The sequence below is a fragment of the Ctenopharyngodon idella genome, chromosome 12 (assembly GCF_019924925.1).
Source record: "Ctenopharyngodon idella isolate HZGC_01 chromosome 12, HZGC01, whole genome shotgun sequence".
Lineage (NCBI taxonomy): Eukaryota > Metazoa > Chordata > Actinopteri > Cypriniformes > Xenocyprididae > Ctenopharyngodon > Ctenopharyngodon idella.
Window position 1 is genome coordinate 4,265,355 of NC_067231.1, and position 22,401 is coordinate 4,287,755.

Consider the following 22,401-nt stretch of genomic DNA (forward strand, 5'->3'; position numbering starts at 1 on the left):
GTGTAGTTTTCAGAGCCAGTGTGGTCTCAAGAGCAGATGTTAAGCCAGGTGTAGTTTCAGGTGTAATTGTTGTTCCAGCAGTTGTGACTAAGGGTGTGGATGTTTCCAATACAATTCTCACTGAACTACCTACTGGTGTTGTCTCAGCAGAAGTGGTGCCTAGGGTAGTAGTTTCTACAGAAGTTGTAGTTTGAGCCACTGTAGTCCCAACTGCAGATGTTAAGCCAAGTGTAGTTTCAAGTGTGGTTGTTGCTTCAGCAGTTGTCATAATGGGTGTGGATGATTCCATTTGAATTACTGTAGAACTAACTAATGGTGCAGTTTCTGCAGAAGTGGTGCCTAGGGTAGTAGTTTCTGCAGGTGGTGTAGTTTTCAGAGCCAGTGTGGTCTCAACAGCAGATGTAAAGACAGGTGTAGTTTCAGGTGTGGTTGTTGCTCCAGCAGTCATCATAATGGGTGTGGATGATTCCATTTGAATTACTGTAGAACTAACTAATGGTGCAGTTTCTGCAGAAGTGGTGCCTAAGGTACTAGTTTCTGCAGGTGTTGTAGTTTGAACGAATGTGGTTTCAACTGCAGATGTTAAGCCAGGTGTAGTTTCAGGCGAGGTTGTTGCTCCAGCAGTAGTGATTAAGGGTGTGAATGTTTCCAATACAATTTGTGTAGAACTACCTAATACTGTCTTTTCAGCAGAAGTGGTGCCTAGGCTAGTTGTTTCTGCAGAAGGTGTAGTTTTCAGAGCCAGTGTGGTCTCACCTGCAGATGTTAAGCCAGGTGTAGTTTCAGGTGAGGTTGTTGCACCAGCAGTCGTCATAATGAGTGTGGAAGATTCCATTTGAGTTGCTGTAGAACTACCTGATGGTGTCGTTTCAGCAGAAGTGGTGCCTAAGGTAGTAGTTTCTGCAGAAGTTGTAGTCTGAACTAATGTGGTTTCAACAGCAGATGTTAAGCCAGGTGTAGTTTCAGCCGTGGTTGTTGTTCCAGCAGTTGTGAGTAAGGCTGTGGATGTTTCCAATACAATTCGTGTTGAACTACCTAATGGTGTTGTTTCTGCAGAAGTTGTAGTTTGAGCTAATGTGGTTTCAACAGCAGATGTTAAGCCAAGTGTAGTTTCAGGTGTGGTTGTTGCTCTAGCGGTTGTCATAACGGGTGTGGATGATTCCATTTGAATTGCTGTAGAACTAACTAATGGTGCAGTTTCTGCAGAAGTGGTACCTAGGCTAGTTGTTTCTGCAGGTGGTGTAGTTTTCAGAGCCAGTGTCGTCTCAACTGCAGATGTTAAGCCAGGTGTAGTTTCAGGTGTGGTTGTTGCTTCAGCAGTCGTCACAATGGGTGTGGATGACTCCGTTTGAATTGCTGTAGAACTAACTAATGGTGTAGTTTCTGCAGAAGTTGTAGTTTGAACTAATGTGGTTTCAACTGCAGATGTTAAGCCAGGTTTAGTTTCAGGCGAGGTTGTTGTTCCAGCAGTTGTGATTAACGGTGTGGATGTTTCCAATATAATTCGCGTTGAACTACCTAATGGTGTTGTTTCAGCAGAAGTGGTACCTAGGCTACTTGTTTCTGCAGAGGTTGTAGTTTTCAGAGCCAGTGTGGTCTCAACTGCAGTTGTTAAGCCAGGTGTAGTTTCAGGTGTGGTTGTTGCTGCAGCGGTCGTCATAATGGGTGTGGATAATTCCGTTTGAATTGCTGTAAAACTAACTAATGGTGTCATTTCAGCAGAAGTGGTACCTAGGCTAGTTGTTTCTGCAGGCTGTGTAGTTTTCAGAGCCAGTGTGGTCTCAACAGCAGATGTTAAGCTAAGTGTAGTTTCAGGCGAGGTTGTTGTTCCAGCAGTTGTGATTAAGGGTGTGGATGTTTCCAATACAATTCGTGTTGAACTACCTAATGGTGTTGTCTCAGCAGAAGTGCTGCCTAGGGCAGTAGTTTCTGCAGAAGTTGTAGTTCGAGCTAATGTGGTTTGAACAGCAGATGTTAAGCCAAGTGTAGTTTCAGGTTTCGTTGTTGCTCCAGCAGTCATCACAGTGAGCGTGGAAGATTCCATTTGAGTTGCTGTGGAACTACCTAATGGTGTCATTTCAGCAGAAGTGGTGCCTAAGGTAGTAGTTTCTGCAGAAGTTGTGGTTTGAACTAATGTGGTTTCAACTGCAGATGTTAAACCAAGTGTAGTTTCAGGTGTGGTTGTTGCTCCAGCGGTCGTCATAATGGGCGTGGATGACTCCGTTTGAATTGCTGTAGAACTAACTAATGGTGCAGTTTCTGCAGAAGTGGTACCTAGGGTAGTAGTTTGTACAGAAGTTGTAGTTTGAGCTAATGTGGTTTCAACAGCAGATGTTAAGCCAGGTGTAGTTTCAGGTGTGGTTGTTGCTCTAGCGGTCGTCATAATGGGTGTGGATGATTCCATTTGAATTGCTGTAGAACTAACTAATGGTGCAGTTTCTGCAGAAGTGGTACCTAGGCTAGTTGTTTCTGCAGGCGGTGTAGTTTTCAGAGCCAGTGTAGTCTTAACTGCAGATGTTAAGCTAGGTGTAGTTTCAGGTGAGGCTGTTGCTCCAGTAGTTGTCATAATGGGTGTGGATGATTCCATCTCAATTTCTGTAGAACTAACTAATGGTGTAGTTTCTGCAGACGTGGTACCTAGGCTAGTAGTTTCTGCAGAAGTTGTAGTTTGAGCTAATGTGGTTTCAACAGATGTTAAGCCAGGTGTAGTTTCAGGCGAGGTTGTTGTTCCAGCAGTTGTGATTAAGGGTGTGGATGTTTCCAATACAATTTGCGTTGAACTACCTAATGGTGTTGTTTCAGCAGAAGTGGTGCCTAAGGTAGTAGTTTCTGTAGAAGTCATAGTTTTCAGAGCCACTGTGTTCTCAACAGCAGATGTTAAGCCAAGTGTAGTTTCAGGTTTGGTTGTTGCTCCAGCAGTCATCACAGTGAGCGTGGAAGATTCCATTTGAGTTGCTGTGGAACTACCTAATGGTGTCATTTCAGCAGAAGTGGTGCCTAAGGTAGTAGTTTCTGCAGATGTTGTAGTTTGAGCTAATGTGGTTTCAACAGCAGATGTTAAGCTAGGTGTAGTTTCAGGTGAGGTTGTTGCTACAGGAGTTGTCATCAACAGTGTGGATGACTCTAAATGAATTGCTGTTGAACCAACTAATGGTGTTGTTTCAGCCGAAGCGGTGCCTAGGGTAGTAGTTTCTGCAGAAGTTGTAGTTTGAGCCAATGTGGTTTCAACAGGAGACGTTAAACTAGGTGTAGATTCATGTGAGGTTGTTGTTCCAGGACTTGTTACAATAAGTGTGGTCTTTCTGGACACCTGAGTTGATTCAAGGTTGGCATGTATTGCTGCTGTGGTTGTAATTGGTCTATAAGGTCCCGGAGGTATATCTGAAAAACCCCATTCAAAGTGAATTTCATCACTAACATTATAAGAAATTGCAGTTTCTTCATATTCCCCAAATGGACCAGTGGGTATGACAAAGTCAAAATGACCAAAATCCACCCCAAACATTTCATCAACATCAAAAGCAGTAGTTGAAGTTTTGGTGATTCTGCTTGGCTGTTTATCTGTGCTTGGTGTTTTTGCTGTCGGAGCTGTATCAAGAGTCCTCTCTGGTGGCCAGAAGGGAACAGTATTTATACTTCTAGTGGGCTCTGGATGTGTAGGTGTGCTTGATGGAAGTGCCCCTTGGGTCATTTTAGGAGTTTCTTCATATTCCCCAAATGGAACAGTGGGTATGACAAAGTCCAAAACACCCAAGTCTGCATCATTAGCAGTTGCAGTTTTAGTGATTCTACTTGGCTGTGTAGCAGCACTTGAGGTTTCGGTTTTCTCGGCTGTACCAAGCGTCCTCTCAGGTGGCCAGAAGGGAACAGTATTTGGATTTGTACTGAGGTCTGGATGTGTAGGTGTACTTAATGGAAGTGCCCCTTGGGTCATTTTAGGCGTTTCTTCATATTCCCCAAATGGAACAGTGGGTATGACAAAGTCCAAAACACCCAAGTCTGCATCATTAGCAGTTGCAGTTTTAGTGATTCTACTTGGCTGTGTAGGAGCACTTGAGGTTTCGGTTTTCTGGGCCGTATCAAGAGTCCTCTCAGGTGGCCAGAAGGGAACAGTATTTGTACTGGGTTCTGGATGTGTAGGTGTGCTTGATGGAAGTGCCCCTTGGGTCATTTTAGGAGTTTCTTCATATTCCCCAAATGGAACAGAGGGTATGACAAAGTCCAAAAGACCAAAGTCTGCATCATCAGCAGTTGCAGTTTTAGTGATTCTACTTGGCTGTGTAGGAGCACTTGAGGTTTCGGTTTTCTGGGCTGTATCAAGAGTCCTCTCAGGTGGCCAGAAGGGAACAGTATTTGTACTGGGGTCTGGATGTGTAGGAGTGCTTTCTGGAAGTACCCCTTGGGTCGTTTTAGGAGTTTCTTCATATTCCCCAAATGGACCAGTGGGTATGACAAAGTCCAAAAGACCAAAATCCGCGCCAAACACTTCAGCATCAACAGCACTAGTTGCAGTTTTGGTGATTTTGCTTGGCTGTCTATCTGTGCTAGGTGGTGTTTTTGCTGTCGGAGCTGTACCAAGAGTTTGCTCATGTAGCTCAAAGGAAACTGTAGGTTTAACTTCCCACAAATCAAAATATTCAAAATCAAAATCTAGACTTTCAGCAACTGTTGCATTAGGTGGAAAGTCAAATTGTCCAATAGTGGCAAAACTAAGAGAACTAGACTTTGAAGGAGCAATGGTTGTTTCCCCCTCTGATTTAAAAGGAACTGTTGGTATTGGATCATATTCCCAAATAAAATCAAATGGGTCTTGTCTTCGTTTTCTGATAGCCTTTTTAAAAGGGAATGTGTGGTGAACACAGGACATTGTGATTGTCTGTGATTTTCCAGTCATATCAAGATATTCCAGCTGGAGAATACCATCCTTTAAAGAGGTAACAGAATCAATAGATTAATAGATTGTAAAATCTAAGTGGAGACAACAAAATCTCAAATTGTTTCAATACTCCATCATACGGTGAAACAGTCATACCTTGATAGCTGAATGTTTCACTTTGACAAACACAGTATTGTGACTTCTCCAAAGGACAGGACGAGCAAATTGCCTGGACACATCTTGAGACAACAGAAGTTGATAGAAAGCATCTTTTACTGGTCTTTTTTTTTTTTCCAAAACAGTTGCCAGTTTACATCTCTTCTTTGTATTATTATACACTTTATTTAGATTCAAATGCTATAACAGGAAAATAGACAGTTGTTGATGTTACATTAAATTGCTACAGCCCAAAGCTATTGTTGTAACTCATCAATAACAAGTACTCACCCAAAACTTTAATATTTTTAATCTTCTTGGCTGGTAATTTTACAATTACATTTGGCTTTCCACAGATAACTTCAGGTGATTCTCCTGTAGATGGTACATCATGTGGCAGGATGGCAGCATGACAGGTGGCAGTGCCGGAGAAATTCCTCATTAGAAGGCGATCAAAGTAAAGTACTCTTACAGAGTAATACATCCTTTTGCCATGAGTCTGAGGGATTAAACAGACAGTTTGTCTTTTGTTCACTGGGCAGGGAAATTGCCAATAGAAGATGAATTGAGAAACTGAATAAACAAATGCAGATCAGTGTCATTAACAGCATTAAATGTATGTAAAGTCTAAATTTAATAATCTATATGTGAAGTGTATGTGAAGTCTAAATTTAATAAAAAAAAAAACATGGACAAAACATTCAATCTTTTTAAACTTGCCATATGCTCTAATATAATCAGTCATTTATGCAGTCATCACCTGGGTGCTGATAGCGCACAAGTGCAGGCGAGCCCAAAACAGCACACATTGCCTTCTGTTTAAATAGGCACTTAGAGCTAATTTGGACAGGCACACAACAACAATGAAAGCTCTGCAGCTTTTCAGCTGCAGGGACAGGACGGCTGGTTGCAATCAAGGGAAAGATGAATGCGGCCAAGTACAGGGATATCCTGGACGAAAACCTTCTCCAGAGTGCTCAGGACCTCAGACTGGGCCGAAGGTTTACCTTCCAACAAGACAATGACCCTAAGCACACAGCTAAAATAAAGAAGGAGTGGCTTCACAACAACTCCGTGACTGTTCTTGAATGGCCCAGCCAGAGCCCTGACTTAAACCCAATTGAGCATCTCTGGAGAGACCTAAAAAATGGCTGTCCACCAACGTCTACCATCCAACCTGACAGAACTGGAAAGGATCTGCAAGGAGGAATGGCAGAGGATCCCCAAATCCAGGTGTGAAAAACTTGTTGCATCTTTCTCAAAAAGACTCATGGCTATATTAGATCAAAAGGGTGCTTCTACTAAATACTGAGCAAAGGGTCTGAATAAGTAGGACCATGTGATATTTCAGTTTTTCTTTTTTAATAAATCTGCAAAAATGTCAACAACTCTGTGTTTTTCTGTCAATATGGGGTGCTGTGTGTACATTAATGAGGAAAAAAATGAACTTAAATGATTTTAGCAAATGGCTGCAATATAACAAAGAGTGAAAAATTTAAGGGGGTCTGAATACTTTCCGTACCCACTGTATGTAAAATATCTTACTCAGGACAGTACTAAATAAACAACATGCATTTTGTATTATCTCCCTTATTTTGTTAAAATTATTAACATTTTCACAGATTCTGCAAGTGGTTCACATACTTTTTCTTGCAACTGTATATAGTGATGGCCGATTTCAAAACACTGTGTCAGGAAGCTTCGGAGCATTATGAATTAGCGTGTCGAATCAGCGGTTCGGAGCGCCAAAATCACGTGATAAGTCATTATTTTGTTTTTTTGGCACACCACAAATATTCTCGTCGCTTTATAGTATTAATATTGAGCCACTGTACTCACATGAACTGATTTAAATATGTTTTTAGTACATTAATGGATCTTGAGAGAAGAAATGTCATTGCTGGCTATGGAGGCCTCACTGAGCCATCGGATTTCAACAAAAATATCTTAATTTGTGTTCCAAAGATTAACGAAGGTCTTACAGGTGTGGAACGCCATGAGGGTGAGTAATAAATGACATTTTCATTTTTGGGTGAACGAACCCTTTAACACAAATATTGTCAACATGCCCATCTTGGTGAGTATCCTAGCAATGTCTTAAGTGAACAAACAGTCAAGAAAGACAACGCATGTGCACAGTATCAGCATATTGGATATGTGCATTAACTATGAACCTAAAACCATGATACAAACCTTTGAACCATTACACCCCTAATCAGTAATTAGTAAAATTTATTTTTTGGGTTAACTATCCCTTTAACGGATCCAAAATGCCAATACAGGCAAACCCCATAAAGTTGGATAACATCTTTGCATGGGAAATTAACAGTCTATTGATTAATACATCTGTAAAAGCACTTTCAAAACTCCTGATGACAACAGACTGAATCCTATCGTGTTTCTAGTTAGTTAACTGCAAACACAGCCACGTCACTTTACAGTAGTAAATGGGTAATTCTCACAAAACCATTAAAACACCACAGCACTAATGATTTTAAATATGAAACATGCATTTTACTAATATATAAAAATCATCATAAAGACAATATTGTTCTCTACACTGAACAAAGTAATTTCAACATAGGAATGAATTCAATTTTGTATTTTACTGCATTTTCTGTTGAAATTCTCATTACCACAATGAATCCAGGTACATCTGAATGTATGTAACGTTCTCACTGAATCATTAAAAAAATATATATATATATAAATATTGTAATAGATCAAATAACAAAATATGTACACACATTTCAGACTGAAATACTAAGGGTCCTAATCCTATCCCACCGTTCTCTAATTCTAGTAACTGCTGAGTAGGCAGGATAATATTTACATCCTTGTGAAGCAAAAACTCTAGACTAAAATATACAATTCCCAAAAGTCTTGTGAAAAAAAATGTTTAGTATGTGTTTTGAGGCCTTATTTCAGTGACAACATGCATTTTGTATTATCTCCCTTATTTTGTTAAAAAAAAAATCAGCCTCAGACCCCAGAGGGTTAACAGATTCATTAAAACTGTCATCAGTAGTGTATGAATAACATTCTATGTGTGACAGTTGTGTTAGTGTTAAGATAAAGTACAGACAGGTTAAACCTTCTAGGAGTCTGTGTACAGATATGACCATGGGGGAAAAAGGAATAAATCAAGATGACATGAATATTTGTAACACAACATCTAGGCTACTGTTAAGAGAATATCTTACCCAGTTTTGAGCATAGCACTCTTTGAAATAGATTGTGAGTACCATTGATGGCCCATGGTTCCTTTTGATGCAGCGGCACTGCTTTTGTGAGGGTGAATCAGTCCATTCTGTCTCTGAAAATATCATTTGAAAATTGATTACATTTAAAAATGTACTTACAATAGTGCACTCAGTTACTGCAAATTAATGCAATACAAAATTGAACATTTCTAAATGGACTGCAATAACCATCTACAATGTTACTTGTAAAATGCCAATTTTATGTAGAGCTTTTAACAGGCAGCTGCCAAAAACTAGTATATAGCTCCACTGTGGTTTGTGATTTATTTTCAAAAGGGAAAAAAAAGACAAAAAAAAAAGACAAAAAAAAATTCTCAAAACATCCCTCTCTTTTGTATAGTTATATTACCGCAGCAACTACAGAATTACCACAACAAATTCATTCAAGTACTTACTATGTACATGAATTACTATAGGCCTAGTATTTTTTCATGTGGGACCAAAAACCACTTAGGCCTAACTTGTCAAATTTTGACGTCTTATAAAGCATTTGATTTATACTTTACACTTGTCTGTGGTTACAATTTATTTATGTCGAATTAATCGATTACCTTTCGCCTCTGTATAGTTCAGAGTGAATATTCACAGGTACGTACCGGTACTGACAATCAAGCGTGGATTTGAGTGCCGGGTCATGGCAAACTTTATCCTAAGGAGTTCATTGCCACAGTGAAACACTGGCTGATAGATGTCAGACACTACGACTCCGTCCAAATTCCGTTGATGTCCTTGATGAAAAAGAATAAGCAGATTTTAGGGGAAATTAGTCAAAAAATAATAATAATAAAATGACCTACATACTTAAGTACTTAGTATGCTACAGCTAAACTTACTTTTAAGGGCTCGCCAGGTCACTGGTCCACTGGGAAGTTCTTCAAATTCGTCATTTGGTGTGGGAATCGGTCCATTTTGGTTTGAGTCCGCATTCCCCCATTTATTATCCCAACTGTGATCCGACAAACATGCATGGCATTTGAAAGTGGATTCGGTCACTGAGTCTTCTCTCGTCTCATTTGAAGGCGTTGAAGCGTTGTACAGTTCACAACCATCTTCATGTAGATCAGCGGTTCTCAAATACAACCTCTCCAAGTCTGCGGGAGACTGCGGTGCTATTTTGAGGGACTCATTGGCTCGAAATTTGGCATCATCTTTGTTAAGATGGGCTAATGTTACTACAAATTCCCAATTTATCAATAATGCTATCATTAACATACTAACTTTAATGTTCAACGTCATTTCAAGGCCGTGCATAAAACGACATGACACATACACAGATCAAGTTTTAGATAAGGGGAAATCAAGCCATGCAAACCTGCGGCGTAACTAACAAGGTGCAATCATTACGGGAAGTCGGTAGGTCCAATTTATGACCTTCGGTGACCAATCGGCGCTTGCCTTCACGTAATGCCTGTCGGATAGTTAAGTCCATTATTTATTAATTTATGTTTATATATTACAATCTATTTTATGTACGAATCTTTAATCAAAATGGTTTAATGGTTTAATTTTAGTTTAATGTTGTAATATGCGATTATTGTATTATGGGTAGAGTTGTGTGCATAGACACATGAAAGCACCACGTAAGTCCATTAGCTCATATGCATCAAAAGCATGACAAAAAGACTCATAAATTAATATATTTATTTTTTATATTTATTTTAAAAATTGCTTTGTGTGTGTTTTTAATTGCTTTGGCGCAATTTCACAAGCGTGTTACATTTTCAAAACTCTTAATGATCTTACAGTTCTTTTTTACAATCGCTAGGACACATTTCTCAATACTTGGGTCACTTATTCAAAACTCTTCACACAGTGAGCACAAAGAAATCTCTGTGGGCTAAACTGTGGATCATTTATCATTGCTTTGGCACAAAATGCATTCAGTGACTACATATTTCAAATTACATTAATTCTTTTCACACAACAAACACCAGAACACGGTGTACCTACACTGTAAAAAAAGAATTGTTGGTTTAACTTAAAAAAGTAAGTTGCCTGGTTGCCTTAACATTTTGAGTTCATTTAAATTAAAAAATTGAGTTAATACAATGAAGGCGATTGGTTTAATCAAAAGAAACTTAAAATATTATTTTATCTGAACCACGTTAATTATCTAAGTTGATTTGACAAAAGAAAAAATGTTGTGATAAATCATGAAAATAATTTTTTACAGTGTAAAGGCCAGTTTGCCATATCACCCTGTAGCCCAAGACTGGTTGCCCACTGAAGCTAAGCAGGGCTGAGCCTGGTCAGTACCTGGATGGAGACCTCCTGGGAAAACTAGGTTGCTGCTGGAAGCGGTATTAGTGAGGCCAGCAGGGGGCGCTCACCCTGTGGTCTGTGTGGGTCCTAACACCCCAGTATAGTGATGGGGACACTATACTGTCAAAAAGCACCATCCTTCGGATGAGACGTTAAACTGAGGTCCTGACTCTCTGTGGTCGTTAAAAATCCCAGGATATCCTTCGAAAAGAGTAGGGGTATAATCCCGACATCCTGGCCAAATTTGCCCATTGGCCTCTGTCCATCATGGCCTCCTAATCATCCCCATATACTGATTGGCTTCATCACTCTGTCTCCTCTCCACCAATAAGCTGGTGTGTGGTGGGCGTTCTGGCGCAATATGACGGCCATCGCATCATCCATGGGGATGCTGCACATTGGTGGTGGTTGAGGAGATGCTCCCTTCCGTATGTAAAGCGCTTTGAGTACCCAGAAAAGCGCTATATAAATGTAAGGAATTATTATTATTATTATAGTTTACACATGCTTACATACTGATTTCAAAACGGTTAAACTTAAGTTCAAAAAAATAATAACATAATACAGAGTGTTATTCTTGTTTTGTTAAGAGATTTTACATAAGAAAACATTGTATAATGCTACCTGATGTTAGTGTTTTTTAGGTCAGTGTTTTATGAGTGACAAAGTATGTTTGATGGGTGAAAACCTTTGCTAGTGTTCTGGAAGAGTGAGTTGATTTGAGACATGAATGAAGTGTTTTTATAGTTTTAGTGCATTTTGAATGTAAAATAACTGCTGTGCCAAGGTGAAAGTTGGTTAGGAAAAAGAGTTTTAAAAAAGTGACCTATAGTATTGAGAAATGTGTCCTAGCGATTGTAAAAAATAAAAAAAATAAAAAACTGTAATAGATAATCAATGAATCATTTTGCCATGTGATACTGTAAACAGATTATCATGGTAGAGACTGCCAGATTACTGTAACTCACCCTTACAAATTTTAACTACAGTATAGATTCAGTCATATGGCACTGCAGTGAGAACATTTACTGTATTGGCAGCATACTCTTTTCTAGCACAAAACATCATGGCCTTGTCATACTTCATCACACCTTTTGATAACACACTGAATAGATACTATTACAAACATTATGGATTTTATGTTACATACGTTAGGTAAGTGTAATTTTTAATGTGGCATCTGTAGCCTGTGTTACTGTAATTATTTCAGCAACAAGAGTGATTTAAAACATGTATATTGCATTGTTTGCTATTAAATGAACTGATTGTTAAAAGTACTAATAAAAATACTAATTTATTAACTGATAAACTTTTTGTTTGCCAAAACAATAGTTTGACATTTTTCTTACATTTTACAATTTTACACTTTCATTAATTGTTTTGGATTTTGCTTTTAGGTTTATTTAGCTGATTTAAAAACTGTCAGGGTCCCATTGCGACAACTTAGGGGCAGTCGTGGCCTAATGGTTAGAGAGTCATACTGGTAACCCGAAGGTTGTGGGTTCAATTCTCAATACCGGCAAGAAATGACTGAGGTGCCCTTAAGCAAGGCATCTAACCCCCAATCACTCCTCGGGCGCCGCAGCAAAATGGCTGCCCACTGCTCCAGGTGTGTGTGTGTGTCCATGGTTTGGAGTGTGTGTTCACTATTCACTGCTCCTAATGTGGATGGGTTAAATGCAGAGGACAAATTCAGAGTATGAGTTACCATACTTGGCCTTCACATGTCACTTTCACTTACCCCATATAATATCAGAAGGTCCAAACTTTCCTTATAGTTTGGAAAACGTGTCATTTTTAATAATGATAAGTTTAATAATGCACTTGTGTAATGAATTAACTTGATATTTGCCATCTCATTTTTCAAACAAAACACTCACAAATAACTTTGACTCATGTCTTTCCAATAATCACTTGACTGGACACTCACACCATTTGTTCAGTGTTAGATGCTGTTAATTAACACATGCAGCTCAATGTTGCACTCTTTCAGTGAATGTAACACTTGGCTACAGAACAAGGTTTTTCACAGAAAGGTCCGTTGAGAGAAGTCCAATGACAAAGGGTTTATCATATGTGCCCAAGTTCCTGACATTTGGGGATTAGAGCCAACTCAATGCACTAGCCCCACCAAAGCCAAAGTTTTATCCGCTGACAGCTGTGTTGATTCTCTCTTGGGACAAACTAAAGTTTACTGCAGACTACTGTATCATTCCTGACTCATACAGAGTTAGAATTTGCATTTTGACTCCTCTTTTTGCATATTTTGATATAAAACAGCTTCAAAGTGGTGGTTGAAGAACAAATTGACTTTAATCAGTTACATAATATTTTACATGTTGATTGATTGATTGATGTCAACTCTGATGCATGTCCTTCAGCTGCCTCTAGCTTCCGCTGACATCCATGTGAGGCTGCTACTGTACTCAGGAAAACAGAAAAGATACAAAATAAATTAAAATCTAAAATGTCCTAGCAAAACATATTATAGTTCAGATCAGGACTTCCCAACCAGGGGTCTGCGATCCTGTGGGAGTTCATGATGGAACTTCTGCAGGTTCATGAAGTCATGAACTGGCTCAATTAAATGTATATAAAACTGAACAAAAATCAGTTGTTTCAATTATTTCCCAGTTTCTGTGAAATTCATTGAAAGGTTCGGTGTTGCTACTTCAAACAAAGAAGTACACTCAGAAAAATTGTACAAAAGCTGTCACTGGGACTGTACACTTTTGGTACCAATATGTACCTTTGAGGTACTAATATGCACTCTTTAGGTACAAAGGGTACCGCGCTAGTTTTGTACCCTTTTTTCTGAAAGTGTAAGGTCACAGAGGTTTGGCTGACAAAACAAGGTTGGGAAGCCCTGGTTTAGATAAACTTACCAGAAAAGATCACTCAGTCAGTCATGACATGTTTTATAAAAGCTTGGAGAAAGAACATCAAGATTAATTTCAATGAGAAACTTAATGTCATTAATCTTGTCAGCAGAGAGAAGTCTTGTGTAACTGTTCTTACCCTCATAGTTGATACAACCATTTGTGTCCTCTTGCCCTGCCAGCAACTGATCCACTTCACCCTCAGACAATCTCTCACCTGAAATTGAGACAGTGTTCCAATGAGCAAAGTAAGATGTTATAAGGTCTCAATTTTTTCAACATTTGACCACAACCAATGGTCAAGTATAGTTTATGGATTTGGCTCATTTTCCCTTCATAACTCCATACCCAAAGTAGCAAGCACATGGCGGAGTTCAGCCCCCATCACTGTTCCATTGCCTTCTTTGTCAAAGACCCGAAGGCCCTCCACAAAATCTTCAAATGTGCCCCTTTCAGTAGACTTTGAAACTTGTTGAAACATAGGCAGGAAAGTCTCAAAGTCGATCAGTTTGGATTCCATCTCTGAATGACACAATTTAATAAAGCAATTAGGAGATTCTTAGATTTTATTTGACAATCTGAGAAAAAAGAGAAAAAATTAAAAATTCAAACATTAAAATCCATTGTCTTTCATTGTATGGACAATGAAAATCAATGGGTTTGACAACACTGGGTTTGAAGGAAGAAAGAAAGTCACACAGGTTTGAAACAACAAGAGAATTTTTTGCTATACATTCTCTGTGTGTTAAAGGGTTAGTTCACCCAAAAATGAAAATTCTGTCATTAATTACTCATCCTCATGTCATTCCAAACCCGTGAGACTTTTGTTCATCTTCGAAACACTAATGAAGATCATGAGAGCTTTCTGTCCCTCCACCAACAGCTACGCAACTACCACTTTGACGCTTCAAAAAGCTCTTAAAGGGTTAGTTCACAGAAAAATGAAAATTCTGTCTTTAATTACTCACCCTCATGTCGTTCCACACCTGTATGACTTTTGTTCATCTTCGGAACACAAATTAAGATATTTTTTATAAAATCCGATGGCTCAGTGAGGCCTGCACTGCCAGCAAGACAATTAACACTTTAAAACGCCCAGAAAGTTACTAAAGACATATTTAAAACAGTTCATGTGACTACAGTGGTTCAACCTTAATGTTATGAAGTGACAAGAATACTTTTTGTTTGCCAAAAAAAACAAAATAATGACTTTATTCAACAATATCTAGCGATGGGAGATTTCAAAACACTGCTTCATGAAGCTTCGAAGCTTTACGAATCTTTTGTTTCGAATCAGCGGTTTGGAGAGCGTATCAAACTGCCAAAGTCACGTGATTTCAGTAAAACGAGGCTTCGTTACGTCATAAGTGTTCAACAGTTCACCTCTAGGAGTTTGGCAGTTTGACCACTGATTCGAAACAAAAGATTCATAAAGCTTCGAAGCTTCATTAAGCAGTGTTTTAAAATCGCCCATCACTAGATATTGTTGAATAAAGTCGTTATTTATTTATTTTTTTTGGCGCACAAAAAGTATTCTCATCGCTTCATAACATTAAAGTTGAACCACTGTAGTCACATGAACTGTTTTAAATATGTCTTTAGTAGCTTTCTGGGCGTTTGCAAGTGTTAATTATCTTGCTGGCAATGTAGGCCTTACTGAGCCATCAGATTTTATGAAAAATATCTTAATTTGTTAAGATATTAAGTATCTTAATTAATGACAGCATTTTCATTTTTGGGTGAACTAACCCTTTAAAGAGATCGTAAAACTAATCCATATGAATTGAGTGGTTTAGTCCAAATTTTCTGAAGAGACACAATTGCTTTATATGATGAACAGATTGAATGTAGGCTTTTATTCACATATAAACATTCATTAACTCACACATCAGTTATAGTAAATGGAAACTCAAGCATGTTCGCTTAATGTGCGAGAACCAATGAGCTTCATTCTCGTGTGTTATGCAGCATGTTTGAGCATCCGCAAGAGGTTTGTTCTCGCGCATCAAGCAAGTTCAGTTGAGCTTCTGTTAATGTTCACTGGTCAATGTTAATATGTGAATAAAAGCCAAAATTCAATCTGTTTATAAAGCAATCGAGTCTCTTCGGAAAATTTAGACTAAACCACTCAATTCATATGGATTAGTTTTACGATTTCTTTATGAACTTTTTGAAGCGGCGAAGTAGTAGTTGCGTACTTGTGAGGATCAGAAAGCTCTCGGATTTCATCAAAAAGATCTTCATTTGTGTTCTGAATTCCAACCATACATTCCTGTGGTTGGAATGGCATTTTGACTTTTAGTGAGCTATTATGACAAGGATTAACTGGATCTCAGTGTTCAGAGAATGACTTGCAAATGTCACAGAGAAGCTGTCTGCTGTTAATGACATCTTTGACATTTGTGACAACCAACAGTAATCTCTGTGACAGATATGTGTTAAGTCTTTCTCTTGGTTTGCTCCTGAAGAATCCCATGGGATGCAGGACAGCAATAGCTTGAGTTTATACAGATCATGGGCACGGAATTTTTATTGATCCAATCACAAGTGGACTGTGCAAAATACAGGTGTAAATGGGGTCTACAACGTTTTGAGCTTGTCCATTTTTGACCACTTCCGGAGCTAGTCGAATGCACATTCGACCAGATTGCTTTAGAAGTGTCGAATGCGTTCGAACAGCCACTAAAGATCACCAACTCTCCGCCTACAGACCAAATACGTAATCATTGTGGGACGTGTTGTTGGGAAGTGCGTTGGTCAGAACTATAATAATATTAGTGCGCATCGACATTTAACCCTTCCACTGGTGTTTTGACGAAAACAAAGGGACCCTCCCCTTGAAGTAATCAGGACAGAAGCAGTCGAAAGTAGACAAGAGATGGATTAAAACACCACGGGTAAACAGGAATGTGTCTCCCTTGTCTATTTGTGATCCAATCGACCAAAACGCATCTTAATACCAGATGTAAACGTTGCCATGAAATGCACCTTGTTGTACAATGTCCTGAAAAGTCAAGCAGCTGTATTTTTTCCAATTGTGGGTCTACCTTCAGGCTTTGGTTTCCCTAGAACATTCAAGACTTCAGCATTAGTTGGGTTCTGGCCCAAAGCTCTCATCACATCCCCACACTGAGCTAGTGATATCTTCATCTCCCCTGAGGGAGTCCTGGCAAACAACAGGAAAGCTTCTTTGAACTCTGTATAAGTGCAAAATGACATAAAAAATTAGTTCATTTAAAATTAAGTTGATCAGATGACCTTTTTAGGCTGTTCCTTACCTTCAAGTTTTTCAGCACTGACATTACCCTGAAACTCAGAACAAGACATTTTTTTTTAGATTTTTGTTTATGATTTGGAATTTGCACCAGTATATAGTCATCAGTAAAATATATAAATGCAGACTCGCAAGAAAAATACATTCTTGCCATTTGTTGATCATTGCTGTCTACTATGTACTTTACTGCACAGATGTTAGTGGCATACAGTAAGTTAAATAACACTCTGGCAGTTGTTCTGCCATTGTTTTTCCTGGCACCAAGAATAATCTCCCCTCAAAGTTCACAGTCTGTATATGAGATCATTTCATCCATATCTGTCTCCCTAGGGAGTCTAACTTAGGAAGTGTATGAATAAAGTGGTGAGTGGGACGACCTCATGCCTCAGCGGCAGGTGTGTGTAGATCCACGTAAAGAACATCCACTGGATTCCTGCCATGAAGCAGTATATATTTTACAGTTCATGTCCAAGCAATTACAACTGTTTTTCAAAATCAATAGAAATGATCCAGTAATGAAAACATGGGACTGAATAAATGTTTATTGAGCACATTAATATTTATGACCTTTTAAATTAGAGACGTGCTGTGTCTGCACCATATTGGTTATTGGCCAGGGTTTTTATAAATGTATTGGCTCATATTGAATATTTATAGACTAATATTGGATGTTTATTAACTTTCCAACTTTTTAAAGATCATAATCTAGCATTAACTTGAAGTGATATTGAATTAGGTGATGCACAAGTTAGTTTTTGTGCTCAACTTTTATTAATCTAGCTGCACATTATAATGTTGTGCCCTAAAGGGTAAGTTCACCCAAAAATGAAAATTCTGTCGTTTATTACTCACCCTCATGTCGTTTCACACCCGTAAGACCTTCTTTCATCTTTGGAACACAAATTAAGATATTTTTGATGAAATCCAATGGCTCAGTGAGGCCTCTATTGCCAGCAAGATAATTTCAGATGCCCAGAAAGTAACTAAAAACATTAAGTACAGTTCATGTGACTACAGTGGTTCAACCTTAATATCATAAAACAACGAGAATACTTTTTGTGCACCAAAAAAACAAAATAACGACTTTTCAACAACATCTAGTGATGGGCGATTTCAAAACACTGCTTCGAAACTTTACGAATCTTTTCAAATCAGTGGTTCGGTTTGCCAAAGTCATGTGATTTCAGTAAACGAGGCTTCGTTACGTCATAAGTGTTTCATAATTTCAATAGTTCAAATCACTTTGGCAGTTTGATACGCAATCCGAACCACTGATTCAAAACAAAAGATTCGTAAAGCTTCGAAGCAGTGTTTTGAAATCGCCCATCACTATATATTGTTGAAAAGTTGTTATTTTTTGTTTTTTGGCACACAAAAAGTATTCTTGTCGCTTCATAACATTAAGATTGAACCACTGTAGTCACATGAACTGTTTTAAATGTCTTTAGTAACTTTCTGGGCATTGAAAGTGTTAATTATCTTGCTGGCAATAGAGGCCTCACTGAGCCATCGGATTTTATCAAAAATATCTTAATTTGTGTTCCGAAGATGAACGAAGGTCTTACGGGTGTGGAACGACATGAGGGTGAGTAATTAATGACAGAATTTTCATTTTTGGGTGAACTAACCCTTTAAGTGCAGCACAATACTTATTTTAGCTTTAGTGAAATGTATTTATTTGGACAGAATATAAATATTAGTATGTCCCTATGGGGACTTTTTGTTTGTCACTAAGTTTGACTACACAAATGCTTGTCAATAAAGTGATAATCTTAATCATTTAGTCTTTATACTTAAAAAAAAAAAAAAAAAAAAAAAACATTGCATGTATTTAAATGTAGACATCAGCCATTATTGTGGGTGCATCAATCCAGGCCATCAGACAACTAAGTAAAATTAAATACCAGAAAATAACATTACAACACAGAGACTTACTACAGCGGCAGGATCATTTTTGAAAGCTGGATTTGGAGGAGAAGCTTGTGCTTTGGCTGGTTCTTGGTCTGCTGCCACTGTTGCTGGCCCAGGTGCAGGGCTGGCTTTTTCAGGAGCTTTTGTAGCTGACTCTGGTGTTGCAGTTGGGGCAGAAGCAACTGTTTCCAGTGCTGCTGATGATGGCTCTGCTGCTCCGGGTGCTGGTTCTTCCTTTGGAGCTGGGGTTGGCTTTCCTTCTTTTTTGGGCACTTGCTTTTGTGAAGCCATGGTGGTTTAATCACAGTAAGTGAATGGACAAAAACTAGCTTAATTCAAATGTTTGACTGCTGTTGAATGGGAGCCCTAAATGTTATATACCCAACTCTACCTTCCTAAATCTGATGCACCTCCCTAATATTACTCACATCTCTAAAAAAAGGAAAGAATGCCGTGACTCCAATGCATCCATTAAACTTCACAGCATACAAATCCCCTCCCCACTTCATATTGTCATACCTTTTTCTGCCTGCTCAGAGCACCATCATTCATATTCCTCTCCAACCTGTATCTCATGTGAGTATTTTCTAAGCACTATAGATGGGTTGGTGGATATGACATTTTGTGTTCTGCTACTTAATATCATCATCATCATCGCCATCATTATTATCATCATCATGACATAAAAATCAGTAAGGATGACAGCAGTTGAAGGAGTAGGGATACTGTGCAGGGCCGCTGCTTTTAATAGACACGAATGTTGCAGCTTAACCGTACCCTCAGACATTAATACCTCATTCACACCTGCTCTGCTTTTCCAAAACACGTGTTTTTCTCCAACTATAGGCATTTTTGACCCTGTGAACTATTAGACCCTGTTTATACCTGGTATTAAGATGTGTTTTGGTCGATCGGATCACAAGTGAATGAGGGAGACACATTCCCGTTTACACCTGGTATTTTACACCTGGTCTCTTTTGTCCACTTTCGACCACTTCTGTCCTGATTTCGAGGGGAGGGTCTATGGGCGGGTAAATGTATGGGTTTTTTTCAGATCTTTCAATCTAATGGATAAAATAAGTTAATGCAATTTATGTATGAACTCGGCCAGAGATAATGGAAAAACATGTAGAGAGCATCAGCTTTCGTTTCTGCTCTGACAGCCGCAAGACCGGCTGAAAGCGGTAAATGTGTGTTAGAAATCAAGAATGGTGAGAGAACATTGTGCTTGGTACATTTTTCTTCTTCAAATCAAACTTGGGTCTTCAGCCGGCAAAGTTTAAATCCCGTCTGGCTAGCATAATGTTTACACATTACTGTAGGTCAGTAGGCAAAGAGTAGGCGGTCTTTTGCGCTGTTCGAACACATTTGACCACATGAGTGTTTACACTACGAAAGCAAAAGTCAAATGCATTTTCGACTACCTCTGGAAGTCTTTGAAAGTGCACAAGCTCAAAACGTTTTACACCCTGTTTACACCTGTATTTAGTGCCGTCCACTTGTGATCCGATCAACCAAAACATATCTTAATAACAGGTGGAAACAGGGCCTTAGACACACCCTAATTAGTAAATCTAAAAGTCATCTCCAACATCTTTCACGTTTTTCCACCACATCTTACGTGATGTATAGTTTTTGATAACATTGTGATGGAAATGATGGCTTCTCCATGGTATCAAATTAATTACTCACCCTCATGTCGTTCCACACCTGTAAGACCTTCGTTCATCTTTGGAACACAAATTAAGATATTTTTCATAAAATCCGATGGCTCAGTGAGGCCTGCATTGCCAGCAAGACGATTTCAAAACACTGCTTCATGAAGCCTCAAAGCTTTACGAATCTTTTGTTTCGAATCAGTGGTTCAGAGTGCGTATCAAACTGCCAAAGTCACATGATTTCAGTAAACAAGGCTTCGTTACGTCATAAGTGTTTCGAAATTTCAATGGTTTACCACTGGGGGGGCGTGACTTTGGCAGTTTGATACACGCTCCAAACCACTGATTCAAAACAAAAGATTCGTAAAGCTTCGAAGCTTCATGAAGCAGTGTTTTGAAATCGCCCATCACTATATATTGTTGAACAAAGTCGTTATTTAGTTTTTTGGAGCACAAAAAGTATTCTTGTCGCTTCATAATATTAAGGTTGAACCACTGAGGTCACATGAACTGTTTTAAATATGTCTTTAGTAACTTTCTGGGCATCTGAAAGTGTTAATTATCTTGCTGGCAATGCAGGCTTCACTGAGCCATTGCATTTTATGAAAAATATCTTAATTTGTGTTCCGAAGATGAATGAAGGTCTTACAGGTGTGGAACGACATGAGGGTGAGTAATTAATGACAGTATTTTCATTTTTGGGTGAACTAACTCTTTAACAACATACCATTGGTCAGCTGACGAAACGTCTAAAAAAACTTGTGAGTTGTGAAAAAAAAGTTGTGAGTTGTGAAAATTACGTGACACAGATCCTTTATACAGGTAAGTATATCCCTCACAGCCTCACTTTCATCTGCATTAAATTCAAGATGGCATCTAAAATGACTAAGGTCTATTGAGGCAAAATTGTTAGTCATGAAGGAAATTACACATTAACTGAGGGTAGTTGTAATTTGATAGAAAATAAATTGAATACCATATTAAATGAAATGGATTATGAATATTTCACTTAAAATATATTTTGTTTGTGGTGGCTTTTATTACAACTAATACATTTAGTTTTAATTTATTTTATCAAAAATCAACCTGTAGTTGTAAAAGTGCCTGAAGTTGAGGAAACGCCCAGATACTTATGAATCGATAACTGTCAGTAGACATATTCAAGCACATCGCTGCCTCGATAGTTTCTACACACACCAATGAGAATGAATACACATTCATTTTGTCATTTTCAAATTCTCACTTTCATCCATCAGAACATCTCTCTCTCTCTCTGAATATTGTATGAATGTATCTTTCTGCTCATGATTGTCTTCTTTCAGCCTATAACCTCAGCTCCTCAGGGGAAGGACATGCTTTAAAAATGGATGGATAAAGTGGCATGGTCCATCTGCACCATACAAAATGAACTTTACTGCTGTCCACACAATTACAGACAAATTAATCAGTTAAATTCCAAACCTTGTACACAATAAACTGGATTAGAAACATAATTGTTTTTTAATCAGATCTTTCCAAAATATGTTTAATTACAATGAAAAACAATTAAATGGTTTGGAGGGACTTTGTCATTTGCATACCTCTAAAGTAATGCCATCCTTTTAACTCAGAAGAAGTGATTTACGTTCACTCATGCAGTAAATAGTGCTGGATAAAAGACTCATTTAACCTCCCTAGTGTGATGAAGCAGGCAGGTAGAAGACGGATGACTGCCTTGAACACCAAGGCAGACAAACAAATTAAAAAAACAGCCTATTTTTGTTATTAACAAACATAGGACACTGCAAAGGAACATTTCAAAATCAAGGTTCTATTAGATGCTGAAGGTCATTATTGTAAAGATACCTCAGTAACTACATTTGTTTTAAAATAAAAACACTTGAGTGGTGTGAAGTGAAAAGGGCCCTGTAGACCCTGAAAAGTGGGCTGTACCATGGGTATATCTCACCATCTGCTGCATGAAATAGGTTGGAGAGATAGATGAGTATTACTGTGAATGAGCACTGGGATATTTGTGTACTGACAAAAACAGCAGGCAATCGAGCTACACTTTATGTTGGTCAACATAACTGACCTAGTTACTTTAGACCAAGAATTATTTACATTGGTGACTTGAAGCATC

At 38.4% G+C, this 22,401-nt stretch overlaps 1 protein-coding gene across 1 annotated transcript; it reads right to left on the reverse strand.

Annotated features, from left to right (window-relative positions):
• Positions 1 to 13,455: 13,455 nt before the first annotated feature.
• zgc:163073 (uncharacterized protein LOC100037358 homolog) lies at positions 13,456 to 16,763 on the reverse strand. Its single transcript, XM_051915692.1, has 5 exons — positions 16,715 to 16,763; positions 16,484 to 16,633; positions 13,785 to 13,958; positions 13,576 to 13,653; positions 13,456 to 13,484 (listed from the first exon to the last, which is right to left on the reverse strand). The coding sequence occupies exons 1-5, from the start codon at positions 16,761 to 16,763 to the stop codon at positions 13,456 to 13,458; spliced, it is 480 nt and encodes a 159-aa protein (XP_051771652.1).
• Between the last annotated feature and the right edge of the window lie 5,638 nt (positions 16,764 to 22,401).